This window comes from Pan paniscus, chromosome X, assembly GCF_029289425.2.
Source record: "Pan paniscus chromosome X, NHGRI_mPanPan1-v2.0_pri, whole genome shotgun sequence".
NCBI lineage: Eukaryota > Metazoa > Chordata > Mammalia > Primates > Hominidae > Pan > Pan paniscus.
In genome coordinates this window covers 143,117,649-143,133,616 of record NC_073272.2, presented here as the reverse complement: position 1 = coordinate 143,133,616, position 15,968 = coordinate 143,117,649, and the positions used below count along the sequence as shown (strand labels likewise).

The window sequence follows — 15,968 nt, the reverse complement described above, 5'->3', positions numbered from 1 at the left end:
CTAACCTCAATTATTGTAGAACCATTTTTTAGATTGACTTTTCTACATATACTCTCAGGTAGTCTTTGACAAAAGATACTTTTACTTCTCCCCTTCCAATCTGAATGCATTTTTTTTCTTTTACACTGGACACAATCTCCAGTACAAAGTATAACTGTGCCCATACTGGTGCACATGTGGGTCTTAGATTGTAGCATCCTGCAGGTAAATACTCAGAACAACTTCCAGCACTTGAATATCCACTCCTTCCCCCACCCACATACTGGCAGAATTCATGTTGGGATACTACATTTACTATGAACATACACCCCTGATTTGAAACAAGACTAGGATACACGGTAAAGAATGTTTATTCACCAAAGTTTTGACAGACTGAAGGCCATTATTTCAGATTGGAAATAGGAAACTTAAAGGAACTACATGGACATTGGGTAAAAGAACATGGGTTGAAATTTGCCTGGCAGTAGCCTAAAAGTAAATGGTCTTCAAGGTGCATATGAAGGAACTTTAGGAGGAAAATGAGATAATTCACATCTCCACCAATAATTAAATATAGCCACACTAGCTTGGAGGGATTTGAGATGAGACATCTAAAATTCTAAGTCATGGTGAGGGCTGGAAGACAAAAGAATGAATGACTTCATAGGAATGACTGTGGGGAAGGGCTTGAAGGAATCATCCTCTCGCTTCCGTGTGAACCATGAACATTAAACATGGAGAAATAAGCAGCAGCAGATTAGTTTGGGATGCATCTTCAGGGGATGCTGAAACAACAACAGCATTTGGTTTCCTCTACACCCCTGTCATCCGTCCCCCACAAGCCCAGGGAGTGGTCAGCAGTGGTGCTTTGTGATGTCTAAGCCACCCTAGGACTGCCATTGGCTGGGACACTGCCTGTATGATCAAACAAAGCTCAAGGGTGTGGCTTTGCCTTCCCACCAGGAAGGTATACATAGGGAGGGCCAGAGCTCTGGGACATCCTCCTGGCAAGCTTCAATATAGCTGTGGAAGTCTGCAGTCTACAAGAGCCTACTATAGACATTCTACAACCAACCAGAATCATGGAACAGCCCACTTCAAGCACCAATGGGGAGAAGAGGAAGAGCCCCTGTGAATCCAATAACAAAAAAAATGATGAGGTAAGATTGTTAGGTTTTGAAGGGAAGGTGAGGGTGAAAGAAAGACACACAGAGAGGGGGTGGCTCAAACAACAACACAGGAATATTGCAGACACCTGTGGAAGTGAGAGACCCACTTAATGCCAGAGCCCACCGCCGCTTACAGGCTGGGGTGCTTATAGGTATGGGTGGGAGGGGCCTGGGCAGTATGGCTTGCTGCCCGGCAGGATATTGATAAGATGTTTTTATGATCAGGCTGTTTGGTCCTTTTTCCAGTGGGATGTCATTGTGGTGTATCTTGGAACTTTGCCCAGCAAGATATGATAGGAAAGTTTCTTTAGTTGGACCTTTGTCCGTCTTGTGTTACGATGATTAGGCAAGATTTTTCTCACAGCCCAAACCCCCGTGGAATGTTTCACTTTGACCAAGGTCTGCAAAATAGCAGAGTGCTTACAAAATGGTGGTTTGGACTCACATTCTTGCCTTCTACTTTAGTATAAAAGGAAGAGGGGCATTGTTGATTATCTGGCTGCTTCCTGCTGAATAGGGGAGCTGTAATCAGGGTTTGGGTTTTGAAGCAGGGGGTGTCGGACTTCAGAGTTGTTTTCCTGGAGGCACTGGTACCGGACTTGGCAGAGGAGAAGGATGGTATCAATGTGTTGCTGGGTGGCTGCCTGGAGAGGGGAGTTTAGCCTTCGAGAAATAAAGCAGGATATGAAGGTGAGTATACATGGGCCAATTGTATTATTAGGAGGAAGAAGATTAACGGCCCTACGAAAGGGACCAGCTGCTATCCCAGTGCTGAGTGCAGCAGAGGAGTTTAGTTCTGCTAACACTAGAATGAGATGTAGAGCCTGCTTAGTGTGTGTGGAGGAAGATGAGACAGAAGCTACTAAAGGAACCTGGATGGTCTGGTTGTTAGGCAAAGTGTTAATGTTTAGATTGAAACACAAGGGTGCATGTTCCTGACCAATTGGCCAGTAGGCAGAGATAAGAGTTTGTGCCGCAAAGGAAGAAGACACTGGGGGTGGACAAACAAAAGTTGTAGGTTATGGTGGCAAGCCATGAGAAGGTGGGGGTTGAATTATGCACAAACCCTTTGTTTTAACTTTTATGTTTGTCCAAGTTGAATACCTGCCAGCAAGGGTAGCCCCTCTGAAGGCCTGATAGGAAATGTTGGTAGTGGAGGAGGTGAAGGCTGTTTGGTTTTGGAGAGCAGGAAATGGGTTTTTGTAACTAATAGCCATTGCGGTCCTGACAGCGCAGAAGGATACAGGTTGCAGTTGAGGGAATTGTTTGTGGATATTTTCCAGGGAGCGCCCTTGACTTGGATACATGGAGAGTGGCTCCGGCAGAAAGGGGAGGGGTTGAAAGAGGTATTTTCTGGAATCCGACTGGTAACATGTTTAGTTAAGAGGCTATGAGGTGAAGGAGGGTGACAGCCCTGTGTGTGACGGTGTGGGTGGATTTGATGGATTGGGGGGGGGTAAAGGTGATTAGCCGAGCAAGATTATAAGCAGGTTTTGCGAATGAATTGGTCAATTAGGTGAAATGCAGGTTTATTTTGGACAGGGTTCATGTGGCCAGGTTAACAGGAAGGGCTGTGAACTACTGGATTTGTGTGGACAAACAAATTTAACAGTTGGAAGGAAGAGGGGAGTGTGACTGATTTAAGAGGCAGTGAGGCTGATGAAGGGGGCTCATCTGTTAGACGTTCGGGGTGGGGACTTAGAATATCCCACAGATAGAGAGGACAAAAGGAGAAAGAGGAGATTTGAGTAGGAGTGAAATTTTGGAAGATGCCCTGAAGTCATATCTCCTTGATTAGTGTGACAAATTGGCCTGGACTATTCAGGGTCATGGGGAAGGGAAACCAGGAAAGATCTGAAATAAAGTAGGAGATAAAAGATTGGAAATTGGAGACAGAGAGTGTTATGGACTAAGGTGTTCTGGATTGGCAACTTCTGGAATTCTTGTTAAGTACAGTGAGGTTGGTCTTGTCAGGGAAGGAGAATAATTTGGGGGTGAACAAATTTCTAGATGTGGATCTGGTGCTCTTTTTAGTTTGAAATGTGCATTCAGTGTGGAAAGGATGTTAGCTTTGGCGCTGTGGGAGTAGTTAGCATCACCTGGTGAGAATTCCTCCACTTAGGTTGGAGAGGGAGGAGGAGGAGTCTGTGATTCAGACCCAGTCCGCTGGTTGTAGGGACAGGGAGGAGTGTTTTGAGGATGGACTTTTAGGTTGGGTCAAGTAAGCATTTGCGTACTGTCTTATTAGATGTTGGGTGAGGTGTAACATCGGCCAAGTATTCCATATAGAATGGGGGGAAAATACAGGGAGATTCTGGAGGATAAATGGAGCATTTGTACATGAATTTAAATGGGCTTAGGCTGAGCGCTTTTAGGAAATGACTCATAATCGCATGAGGAACAATGGGAGAAGTGAAGTCCAGGCCATTTTAACCTTTAGGGAGAGTTTGGTTAGTTGTTGTTTTTTATAAAATTTTTCCTGAAGATTGGGAGTGGTAAGGAATATGGAAAGCCCATTTAATGTTTAGAGCCTTTACCAGCTGTTGGTTAAACTGAAACAAATTGGCCCATTGTCTGACTGGATGCAAGAGGGGAGTTTAAACCGGTGGATAATATGAGTGGAGAGAATAGAAGCGATGGTGTCTGCCTTTTTGGTGGTGGTAGGAAAAGCTTTTATTCATCCAGAGAATGTATCTACTATTGTTAGAATGTATAGGAATCACTTTCTGGGGGGCATGTGAGTGATGTTGATTTGCTAGTCCTGCCCTGGTAAGTGTCCTCAGGTCTGGTGTGTGGGAAAGGAGATGGTTTGATAGCTTCCTGAGGGGAAGTTTGAGTGCAAAGGGAACATGCCTTAGTAATATCTCTGAGATGGGCAACCATGGTGGAAGAATGTCTAGAAGTTTTTAAAAGCTGGAGTAGGGGCAGTAACTGGCATGGAAATGGTTGTGCACATATGAAAGTACAGAAGGTTTTTTAAACTTGGGCAAGACACTTTATCAGTGAGATCGAACTATTTTTTCCTGAATGGCACCAGCCTGGGCAAGTGGGTTTTTTTCCTGCTGGGTATATACAGGGTGTATGCTGGGGAAAAAAATGAGCAATAACGATGGGGTTTTAAGGGCTGCCTGCCAGGCTGCCGAATTTGTTGAAAGGTTTTTCTCGGTTTTGGCATCTGTAGCCTTTCGGTGTCCCTTGCAATGGATAATGGTGGCCTTTTGTGGTGGTTTATCCACCCCCAACAGCTTATGTATAAGTTTGCCATTTCTTATGGGGGTTCCTTTTGTAGTTAGGAAACCCTGTTCCTGCCAGATTAAGACATGAGACTGTAGGACATGGTATGCATATTTGGAATGGGTGTAAATGTTGACCCTCTTTCCCTTTGCTAGGGTGAGGGCCCTGGTTAGGGCAACTAGCTTTGCCTGTTGAGAGGTAGCATGGGGTGTGAGAGCATTGGATTCTAGGAGTTTATTTTCAGCAATGATGGAATAGCCAGCTGCTGGACATGGCTGCCTAAAAGAGGTTCCATTAACTAACCATGTATGTGTTCCCTGCAAAGGGGCATCTGAAATGTGTTGGAAGGGGGAGGAGAGGGAGTCTAAGAGGTCCAGACAGGAGTGAGAGAGCTTAGAGTCGGAAGTGTTTACAGGGAGAGGGGTGGCTGGGTAGAGAATTTTATGTCTCTGGAAGGTGATTAGAGGGTTACCTATGAATAAGGCATGCACCTGCTGTAAGCAGGATGGTGGGAGGGATAGAAGGGATTGGTGGTTTATGAGGTCCTGTAGGTAATGGGAAGATGCAATAGTAATGTGTTGGTAGAGAGGGAGTTTCCGTGCATCTAAGGCCAGCAATGTGGCCATACCCAAGATTTTTAGTCAGAGTGACCAGCCTCGGATGACAGAGTCCAGTTGTTTTGAGAGGCGTGCAATGGCTTCTGGGGCGTTGCCATATGTTTGGCAGAGTAGTCCAAGGGCAAGGCACTGGTCAGAATGTACATAGAAAGTAACAGGCTTGGTGAGGTTTGGCAGTCCCAGTGCCAGGGCCATTAAAAGGGCATTTTTAAGTTTTTAAGTTGGAGTTGATGGGGCAAGCTGGGTTTAGGGGTTTTAGGATGGGCCCATGTGAGGCTACGTATAGTGGCTTGGCCAGCAAGTCAAAGTTGGGAATTCACAGCCAGAAGTATCCCACAAGGCCCAAGAAGGAGGGGAGGTCCTTTTTTTTTTATGTGGGGAAGGGGCATGTCCCAAATTGGCTCCTTTCATTGGGTTGGGATGGCTCGAGAATTAGGGGTTAGGACAAACCCAAGGTAAGTAACTTTGATTTGGGTACCTGAGATTTTGTGGGTTAGGCCCAATATACTTGATTATGAAGGAATTTTAAAACCTGAGTGGTGTGTTGAATGGACAGGTTAAGAAAGGGGCTACAGAGAAGGAGGTCATTGACATATTGGAGGAGGGTACTAGGAGCAAGGGGAAGTTCAGCTAGGTCCTTGATGAGGGCCTGTCTGAACAGGTGGGGCCTATCCCGGAACCCCTCTAAGAGTACAGTCTATGTGTAAGTCCATGTGTAAGTCCTGTAAGAGTACAGGACATGTGAGTATTAGGATTTGACCAAGTCAAAGCAAAAAGACTTTGGTAAGCCAGATTTAAGGGAATAGTGAAATAGTTGTCTTTTAGTTCAATATAAAGGAGTGTGTGATAGATGGGGCAATACGGTAGAGTATATTGGTTGAGGACCACTAGATGGATTGGTACCATGGCCTGGTTAACAACTTGGAGATCCTAGACAAAGGGGTAAGTCCCGTCTGTCTTTTGGAAAGCCAGAATAGGGGTGTTGTGGGGAGAGTTAACAGGCTTGAGAATATGAGCTTGTAAAAGTTTACAGATAATAGGTTTGAGACCCCCTAAGCAAGGCTGGATTAAGGGGATATTGAGACTGATGAAGGAAAATGGAGGGGTTTTGAAGGGTTATTTTAACTGGGATGTGATGTGTGGCTATTGTGGGTTTAGAAACATTCCAAGCTTTAGAATTAACAGAAGGTAACAGGGTGGATAATGAGGATGAGTGGGGGGAGAGGGAAGTGTTTGGGTGTCAGAGTAAAATAAAAGGGGTAGAATTGTAGGAGCCATATTGCATGGAGTTCTGGAATTTACTTAATATGTCCCATCCCAAGATAGGGGTAGGGGACTGAGGGATAACCAGGAAAGAGTGGGTGAAGGGGGCTGCTGAATAGGTTGTATAATAAAGGACCAGTCTGTTTGTGCCTAGAGGGGATTCTATTGATTCTCACAATAGAGATGGAAGAACTGAAAAAGGTTCTAGAATATTCTGGTCAAACTGAATAACTAGTTGTCCTATTGAGTATCCAATAGGAAAGACATGGGCTTACTAGAGACTGACAGAATTACCCTGGGTTCCGAGGTGGTGATGGCAGTAGGGGCGGTGGACTCCAGGCCCCACCTGTCTTCAGGTACAGGTGGTGAAGCAGGATGAAGAGTTTCAGTGAGCACAGTCTGACTTCCAGTGTTGCTTGATACCACAGATGGGGCAAGATTTCCAGAGTGTCCTGGGATTAGGCTAGGCTTTTGCCCAGTGTCCCTGTTAGACGAACTTGTAACAGGCTCCTGGAGTTGACTGTTGCCAAGTTGAGGAATTCTGTAGGCCTTGGGAACCCTGTTGAGTGGCAGCTACCAGCATTTGGTATTTAGCCTGGTCCTTCTTTAGGTTTGGATTTTTTAGTTCTTCCTCTCTAATCTTATAGATCTTGAAGGCCACTTTGATTAAGTCTCTTTGGAAGGTTTGAGGGCCATCCTCCAGTTTTTTAAGTTTTTTTCAAATGTCTGGGGCTGACTGGGAGATAAAGTATAAATGGAGGTAGTTTTTGCCCTTATTGGTATTAGGGCTTAAGGTGGCATATTTAGTTGTGACTTTTGAAAGGCAGGAGAGGAAACGAGCAGGGACAGCTTTATTTATGCCAGCTAGAAGGCATGATATCATATGGCCTGATTTCTGTCTGTCTACTGAAGTTGCCTGATAATTCCAACTGGGGCCAGTTCTGGGGACAGCTAAGGTCCCTATTGGATTATGAGCAGCATCTTGTTGGTGGAGGGTGTTCTCATGGGCCTGGGCACCCATAAAGATGTGTTCCCTGTCCTCCAGGGTGAGGGTAGAGGAGAGGATGACATATATGTCATGCCAGGTAAGGTCATAAGATTTAGGGAAGTACAAGAATTCCTTGTGGAAGGAGGTTGGATCCATTGAAAAGGAGTCAAGTCTCTTTTCAATATGGGAAAAGTCAGCTAGAGAGAAGGGAACTTGAATTCAGATTATGCCTTTAGCCCTCGCAACCTCCTGCAAGGGAAGGACTTTGGAAGGCCTTTGGGCATGTGCCTGGTTTCTAGCGAAAGGGGGTTGGGTGTGAGACCTGGTTTGAGGTGGAGAAGGAAGGGGGATGGAGGGCGACAGTAAGGGGGTGGAGGAGCCGGATCCGAAGGAGAAGGTGGAGGGAATGGGAGAGGGCAGGAGGCTGAAGAACGGGTGTGTTGGCCAGGTTGAAATTCAGAGGAAGAAGACTTGTCCGGAGGAAGAGGCATTTTGGGGGGTTTCTCCTTGAGGAGGAAGATTTGAAAAGGTGAACAAGATTGGCAGAGAGAGAGAGAGAGAGAGAGTGAGGCATGAAAGGAGATAAGCAAAGCACTTCAGATTATTTACCATTGCATTGAAGAAAGTTTTTTAGATTATGTTGAATTTGGAAGTTGAATGTTTTGTTTTTTGGAAGAGGGGAGTGAATACTCTGGATGGGAGTGACTACCCCTGAGGAAAGTGAGTACCCTGGAAGGGAGTGAGCACCCCAGGGGTGAGCGAGTACTCCAGAGAGAAGTGAATACCCCATAGGGAAGTGAGTACTTGATTCCTCCTGGGAGAAGGGACCTGGAGAGTTGGGGCAGCCCCGTACTATTCATGCTCCCCAGAGGCCAGAGCAGCCAGAGTGGCAAACGTTTTGAAGGTGTACCCTAAGAAGGGAGGCTGCAGTCACCTGGTGACTGGGGAGACCTCTCACCTAGCACTGGAATTTTTTGGAGAATGGGCAGAAATAGAGAGGAATCTGGAAAGGAGGAAGAGGGAGACTCACCCACTAATTGAAGCCCAGTGTTGGATGTGATGTCCAGAAATGGGGGTGATCCTTGTTGCAGCTGCCCGGAAACAGGAAGGAACAAAAAATAAGGTGGATTGTTTGATCACTATCTGGAGGTTAGCCCAGGTCTGGAGAAGACTAGAGAATAAGGAGAATGGGACTGGGAACAGGGAGTACACTCAGGATCTGGAAGCAGGCCCTGGTCTAGTTTGTGCTGCTTGCTGCTTTCCAGGTTGCAAGAGAAAACTTACCCATTAGAACCCAATCACCACTCCAGGTTTTGGCACCAAAATGTTAGGTTTTGAAGGGAAGGCAAGGATGAAAGAAAGACACACAGGGGGCAGCTCAAACAGCAACACAGGAATATGGCAGACACCTATGGAAGTGGAGGACAAGCTTAATGCCAGAGCCCACCGCCGCTTACAGGCTGGGGTACTTACAGGGATGGGCAGGAGGGATCTGGGCAATGTGGGATGCTATCCGGCAGGATATTGATAAGATGTTCTTATGATCAGGTGGTTTGGCCCTTTTTCCAGTGGAATATCATTGTGGTGTTCCTTAGAACTTTGCCAAGCAAGATATGATAGGAATGTTTCTTTAGTTGGGCCTTTGCCCGCCCTGTGGTCAGGTGGTTAGGCAGGATATTTCTCCCAGCCTGAACCCCCATGGAGTGTCTCACTTTGACCAAGGTCTGCAAAATAGCAAAGAACTTGCGAAATCGTGCAGTTTGGACTAACAGATGACCCTACCCATGCTCCTCTTCTTCTTCCCCATAGATCCCTACCCTGTCATTCCACCTTGTTCTTCTCTGGCACAAACCCCTTCCTCCACCTGCATTCCTTCTCATAAAGCCCCCCTTACTATCCAGTCTCTACCCTATTCACCCAAAATAATGACTTTCTGGCCTCTCCCTGTTTTCTTATCAGATGCAGGAGGCACCGAACAGGGTCTTAGGCCCCAAACAGAGCTTGCAAAATACAAAAACAATAGAATATCTAACAATAATAGTGCATTACTACAAGAAACATACGAAAATAAATTCAAATCAACTGGAGAATGACCAGTCCCGAGAGAACTCCATCAATCCAGTCCAAGAGGAGGAGGACGAAGGCCTAGACTCATCTGAAGGATCTTCACAGGAGGATGAAGACCTAGACCCACCTGAAGGATCTTCACAGGAGGACGAAGACCTAGACTCATCTGAAGGATCTTCACAGGAGGGTGGGGAGGACTAGTCAAACATGGAGAAACCAAATTGGACAAATCCTCACTACCAATGGTGATGATTACAATAAAATCAAGTTTGAGGAGCTGATGACTGTGTATATCTCTGCCTGTTGTCTGATGGTGGGAAGGAAGGGAAGGGAAGAGGTAGGCATTTGAGAAGGGAGGGATATGAGATCCTGTAGGGTTGGCGGACAGACCGACAGGTTGACAGTAAGCCAGACATTGTAAATAAGGCCTGGGGGAGGACTGATTCCTAGAGACAAATTTTCTTCTTAAAATTTTATCTAACAGGAGAGGAAGAAAAGGACTTGGTGTTTGGAGCATGTGAATATGTAGAAGGGCATTTAAAAAGATCTGTATTGGCCGGGCGCGGTGGCTCATGCCTATAATCCCAGCACTTTGGGAGGCCGAAGCAGACGATCTCCTGAGGTCAGGAGTTTGAGACCAGCCTGTCCAACATGGCAAACCCCAGTCTCTACTAAAAAAAAAAATACAAAAATTAGCCGGGAGTGGTGGCAGGTGCCTGTAATCCCAGCTACATGGGAGGCTGAGGCAGGAGAATCACTTGAACACAGGAGGCGGAAGTTGTAGTGAGCTGAGATCTGGCCACTGCACTCCAGTCTGGGGGATAGAGCGAGACTCTGTCTTCAAAAATAAATAAATAAAATAAAATACAAAGATCTGTATTGTATGTAGGTGACAGTGACACTCTTTCCAAAATGAAGACATCAAAATCACCACCTCCAGGCCACATACCTCATAGTGATTTGGGTTGCAACTCAACCAATACTGTAAGCAACTGAAGCCCCTCAAACGGACAAAAAACCTCACCCTACATAGAGTAAGACAGCATGTCACACACACCAAAATAATGGTGTTTGGAGGCCATGGTCCCAATACTAGGGCATTTCCTTGTTAAGAAACTAGTGGCCATTGTCTACTGCAGGCAATAAATGCAAGCATAGTCTACAGAGAATTTGAATATAATGATACAACTAAAAGTTGGTATTTTTATTACCACTTCCATACACCAGCATTTCTATAGAATGTCAATGATTAAGAATTCTTCCCTTGAAAAAAATATTGTTTTTATTGAAGGGAATACAATAGAGTGGTTTGGCATCAACGTAGAGGGCTGAGTTATATATTCTTTGAGTTAATTGCTCAAGACCCTCTCCTATTTATTTACTCATTCACTCTCCTTTATTTCCATGACCCAGTTTTATTTCTCTTGTCTACATTGGCAATCATTGTAATGCGTTTGATGTGTATTCTTTTCTCTGTATGAGTGTTATTACATGTTTTTTATTGTTTGTGGACATTTGTTTTCAATTTATGTAGCCATTGTCAATATTTAATGTTTCACTCAGACCTGTTTTTAAGATGCATCTATTTATATATAATCTGTTCTTCCCTTGTAAATGGATATATCAGGTACACTTTTGTATTTTGTAAATTTTAGAAAGATATTTTGATATTTAATATCTGTACCCACCTTCTGGTCCATGTTTTGTTTAATTTATACCTAGTATTATATTTTCTTTCAAGTGACTGTAAATAGTATCATGTGTTTAATTTTGATTTCCACATGTTCAATGTTAGTATATAGAAGTGTGATGGATTTTTTATTTCTATTTTAAAGAAATTTTATTGTGTATATTTGAGGTTTACAACATGATATTATGGGATACATAAAGTAAAATGGTTACTATGGTGAAGCAGATTAGCATACCTCTCTTCTTAGTTTTTAAGTGTGTGACAATAGCAGCTAAAATCTACTTATTTAACAAAAATTCATGACGCAATTTCATCAGCTTTAGTCCCCCTGTACATTAGATCTCTATACTTGTTCATCCGTATTGTGGCAAATGCCAAGATCTCTTTTCTTTAAGTCTGAATAATATTTAGTTCTGTACAACTATAAATAACTACACACACACACACAGACACACACACACACACACACACACACACACCACATTTTAAAATCCATTCATCCATTTATGGGCATTTAAGTTGTTTCCATATCTTGGCTATTGTGAATAATGCTGTAATGAACGTGAGAGTGCATATATCTATATGAGGCCGTGATTTCATCTCCTTTGGGTATATACCCAGAAGAAGGATTGCTGGGTCATATGGTAGTTATATTTTAATTTCTTTAGAAACCTCCACACTGTTTCACATAATGGTTATACCAATCTACATTTCCAACAAGAGTGTACTAGGTTTGTTTTTTCTTCACACTCTCATCAAAATTTGTTATGCATTGTTTAATTGATAGTAGCCATCTTAACAAGTGTGAAGTGATATTCTGGTTTTAGTAGGCATTTCTCTTTTGATTAATGATGTTGAACATCTTCTAATGTTATCTGTTAGCATGCCACTGTAAGAAATAATATGAAGAGATACCATACTGTATCTTTTACTCAATTTCCTCCAATTATAAGATCTTGCAAAAGTATAGTACGTCACAACCAGAAAACTGGCATTAGTATAGTCCATCTGTTCAGATCACCAATTTTACATGTGCTCATTTGTGTGTGTGTGTGTGTGTGTGTGTGTGTGTGTGTTTAGTTATATTCAGTTTTATCATATGCCTACATTTAAGGGACAACCACCATAATAATACAGAAGAGTTTCATCAACACAAGGATCTCTCATTTTTCCTGTAATAGCCACACCCAACTTTCCTCTCAAGTTCATAATCCCTAGTGACCACTATTCTCAGCCTATACAATTTTGTTATTTTGAGAATCTTATAGAAATGGAATGATTTGAACTTGAGAAATATGATTTAGGATATCTGGTAGGGGAAATTTCTAAAGATTTCTGAAGATTATGCATATTCAGTTATATGCATTCACAAAGAGATGGTTTGCTACTGGAACATACATTTGAAAGGGAAGCAGAGCATAAAAGTTTGAAAAATTAGCAGCCCGATGATGTGATAAAAGAGAAAACATCATTTTCTGGGGAGGAATTTAGCACACTACAGAAATTTGCATAAGTAATGAGGAGCCAAATGTTAATCACCAAGATAATGGGCAAAATGTCTTCAGGGCATGTCAGAGATCTTGGCTGCCGTCCCTCCCATAACAGGCCAGGAAGCCTAGGAGAAAAAATGGTTTCTCTGGGCCCAGGGCCCCCGCTGCTCTCTGCAGCCTCTGGACATGGCACCCTGCATTCCAGCTGCTTCAGCGCCAGTCGTGGCTAAAAGGGTGGCTTCCATATGTTGTTGGTCCTGCAGTGAACAAAAGTCAAGAATTGAGGTTTGGGAACCTCCGCCTAGATTTTAGAGGATGTATGAAAATGCCCGGATGTCCAGCCAGAAGTCGGCTGCCTTCTTTATAAAATTACAAAATTTCTGAGGCCTTGCCAGCCATGCAGAACTGTGCATCAATAAAACCTCCTTTGTTTATAAATTACCCAGGTTCAGGTAGTATCTTTATAGCAGTGTGAAAACACACTAATACAAATACTTAACTGGGAACCTAGTTCAGGTGAGTTGGGATATAGTGAGAAAACATAAAACTACTCAAAGCATAAAATAACTAGAATTAGACCTTTTTCCTGGATGTATAGCTCTATTTTTATCATTTGGATTACCCTTTGGCCATCTCACTTTACTGTAGTATGCTATGCATTCCTAGCAAGAGATCATGTATAGCTACTTACAAAAGAGATAACTTAAGCATACATATCCGTGATTAAAATTGTAACTAAATTAATTATGAAATACATGAGAGGGAATCTAAATATTGCTATTGCTGGATTAAACAGGCAATGCATATTCTTAATAAACATAACTGTGTTCTTTGGTCTGTATCTTAGAGTCTGTAAAATATATTAATACTTCTACTTTAAAAATAATGCATTGTTTTGTGTAGTCATATAGCACTGGATGAGTGTCAACTGCGAACACACTTTCAGAAATACCAAACTCTCACTCCTGGCTTTCTAGAATATTCATAATCACCTTCCATTTTCTTTCTTGATCTTTCTACCAGGTTCTTTCCATTGCTCCCGTAAAGTAAAAAGTTTTAAAGACTTTCATGGAGTACAGACTTCTCCTATGCTCCATTTCTTTGACCTCCAGCTCACCCCAACACAGCTTACAGAAACATTATAAGAGGGAGAAGAAGCATAGTACATTGCAGTTAATGGCATGCACTTTGGAACCACTGTCTAGTTTGTGATTTGGGGCAAGTAATATAGCCCTGTATATGCTTCACTTTCCCCACCTCATAGAGTTATCAGGATAATTAAATTAAATTAATGATAACTTTTTTGTAAAGCACTTAGAACAATTTCAGGCACATAACAGGTATTACACAGAAAGTTTTAAAATCAACAAATAAGTCTCTCTAGGCTTAGCACAGACATTACCACCTCCAAGAATCTTTGCATAATTTTGCTCTCACAAAACCAGGTTACATGCTCCTTCCCCTTAAATTCCTCCTCCGTGTGCTCTGGCTTCTCGTTATATTCATCACACTATAACGTAGTTGTCAATTGTTCTTAGGATTTCCCCATTGGAGTGATAGACAGGGAAGATGTTCTACAGCTGATAAATGGAAGTTTCCTTATGGCAGGAATTTTATCTTTTTTCCATCTATCAGATCCCCAGTGCCTAGGATAGTATCAAGTACAGACACATGTAACTAAAAATTTTGTTGAATGAATTGTCTAAATTTTTCATCTGCTAAGATTCTTACTCCTTTTATACACTCACCTATTATAGTACTTCACATTATAGATACACAATAATAATAACATTAATAGTAATTAATCAATATATACCTGTCATGAACTGCCTTGGTCTGTTTTGTGCTGATACAACTGAATATCTAAGACTGTGTAATTTATAAATACAAAAATGTTTCTCCCACAGTTCTGGAGGCTAGGAAGTTCAAGAGCAGGTCATGAGGATGTGATGAAGGTCTTCTTGCTCTACCCTCACATGGTGGAAGTGAAATTTTCTGATGACATAATCTTACATAATTACAAATTTGCTGATGACATAATGTTACATTAAAAAAACCTAGAGACTTTACCGGAAAACTGTTAGAATTAATAAGTGAATTGAGAAAAGTTGCAGGATACAAAATCAACATTAAAAATTAGTAGCATTTCTATGTATTAGTAACAAATAATCTGAAAAGAAAATTATGAAAACAATATGATTTAGGGTAGTAACAAAAAATTAAATACCTAGGTATAAACTCCACTAAAGAGGTAAAATACCTGGGTACTGAAAACTGTAAAACACTGATAAAAGAAATTTAAAAGACACAAATAAATGGAAAGATTTTCCCTGTTCATAAATACTATGAAAATGTCCATATTACTCAAAGCAATCTAAAGTCTTATTGAAATCTGTATCAAAATTCCAATGCTGTTTGTAACATGAATGAAAAAGAAATGTTATGAAATTTTTTGGGTATTCCTTTTCTGGTTGGAATCCTCTGTGGCCAGGGGTGCCTATGCTCAAGTTCTTGTCCTGTGTCCAGGAAGAATGAGGTATGCACACAAGTAGAGGGTGAGCAAGATGAAGAGGAGCTTTATTCTGTGTTAGAACAGCTCAGAGAAGACCTGCAGTGAGTAGCTCCTCTCTGTAGGCAGGTCATCCTGTCATCTCTGCAGCTCTCAGCAGAGTGGGGGCCTGAAGTGAATGGATCCTCTCTGCCAGCAGGGCATCTTGAAGAGTGTTCAGCTCTCAGCAGAGAGGAGGCGCTGGAGAGGGTAGCACTTCTTGGTAACTGACTGTCCCAATGTCTGCTGCTCCCAGCAGAGAAGAGGCCTTGGAGAGGGTGCTCCTCTCCGCAAGCATGCCATCCCAACATCTGCAGCAATTAGCAGAGAGAAAACCCTGGAGAGGGTAGCTCTTCTCTCCAGCTGGTCACCTTCATGTCTGCTCTGCCTTGGCTAAGTCTGGGGTTTTTATGGTCTTCAGAGGGAGAAAGTGCATGCTGATTGGTTCATGGACAACCATGGGCGGGCCTGGGAAAAAGCACCACCAGTTCCCTCTCTGGTCTACAGTACTGGCAGAGGAGCCCACAGGCTTCAGGACTTTCTGGCCTGAAGGTGGGGCTTCACCGGGGACCTGCCGTCTTCTGCCCAGAGTCTGTCTGCCTCCCACTGCCATTCATGGTGCCCAGACTGTGCCAACTGGCACCTGCAGGCCAACACTGTGTTGCCCACTCCCCAGCTGCCTCAGCTTCCCTCCTATATACATCAGTGCCCAAAATTCAGAGGGGGCCAAGGTGGCAGGGGCCTAGTGTCAGCACTGCCTCAAGCGTGCTCTCACCCAGCTGGGCTGCAGTAGCACCAGAGCTCAGCCCCAACTTTGTTCCAAGATCAGAGTGGGCTCTGGTAGTGGGGAGAGGCCAAGCAACAGGAACAGGCACTTCTGAGCCTGGAGAGGTACAGGGACCTACCCAGGTCCCCAAGAGTAC

General features: G+C 43.2%; 1 protein-coding gene across 1 annotated transcript; it reads left to right on the top strand.

The window, feature by feature from the left end:
* The first annotated feature begins 940 nt into the window (after positions 1-940).
* Positions 941-10,536, top strand: LOC100988022 (sperm protein associated with the nucleus on the X chromosome N2). The gene is made up of 2 exons (XM_008969910.3): positions 941-1,139; positions 9,210-10,536. Exons 1-2 carry the CDS (start codon positions 1,062-1,064, stop codon positions 9,516-9,518), a joined length of 387 nt encoding a protein of 128 aa, XP_008968158.2. The 5' UTR covers positions 941-1,061; the 3' UTR covers positions 9,519-10,536.
* Positions 10,537-15,968: the final 5,432 nt, after the last annotated feature.

Bases quoted from the DNA above. Each gene is read 5' to 3' on its own strand.
- LOC100988022 (XM_008969910.3), top strand. From the start codon at position 1,062: ATGGAACAGCCCACTTCAAGCACCAATGGGGAGAAGAGGAAGAGCCCC. The intron at 1,140-9,209 runs GTAAGATTGTTA...TTTTCTTATCAG, and splicing joins ATAACAAAAAAAATGATGAG to ATGCAGGAGGCACCGAACAG.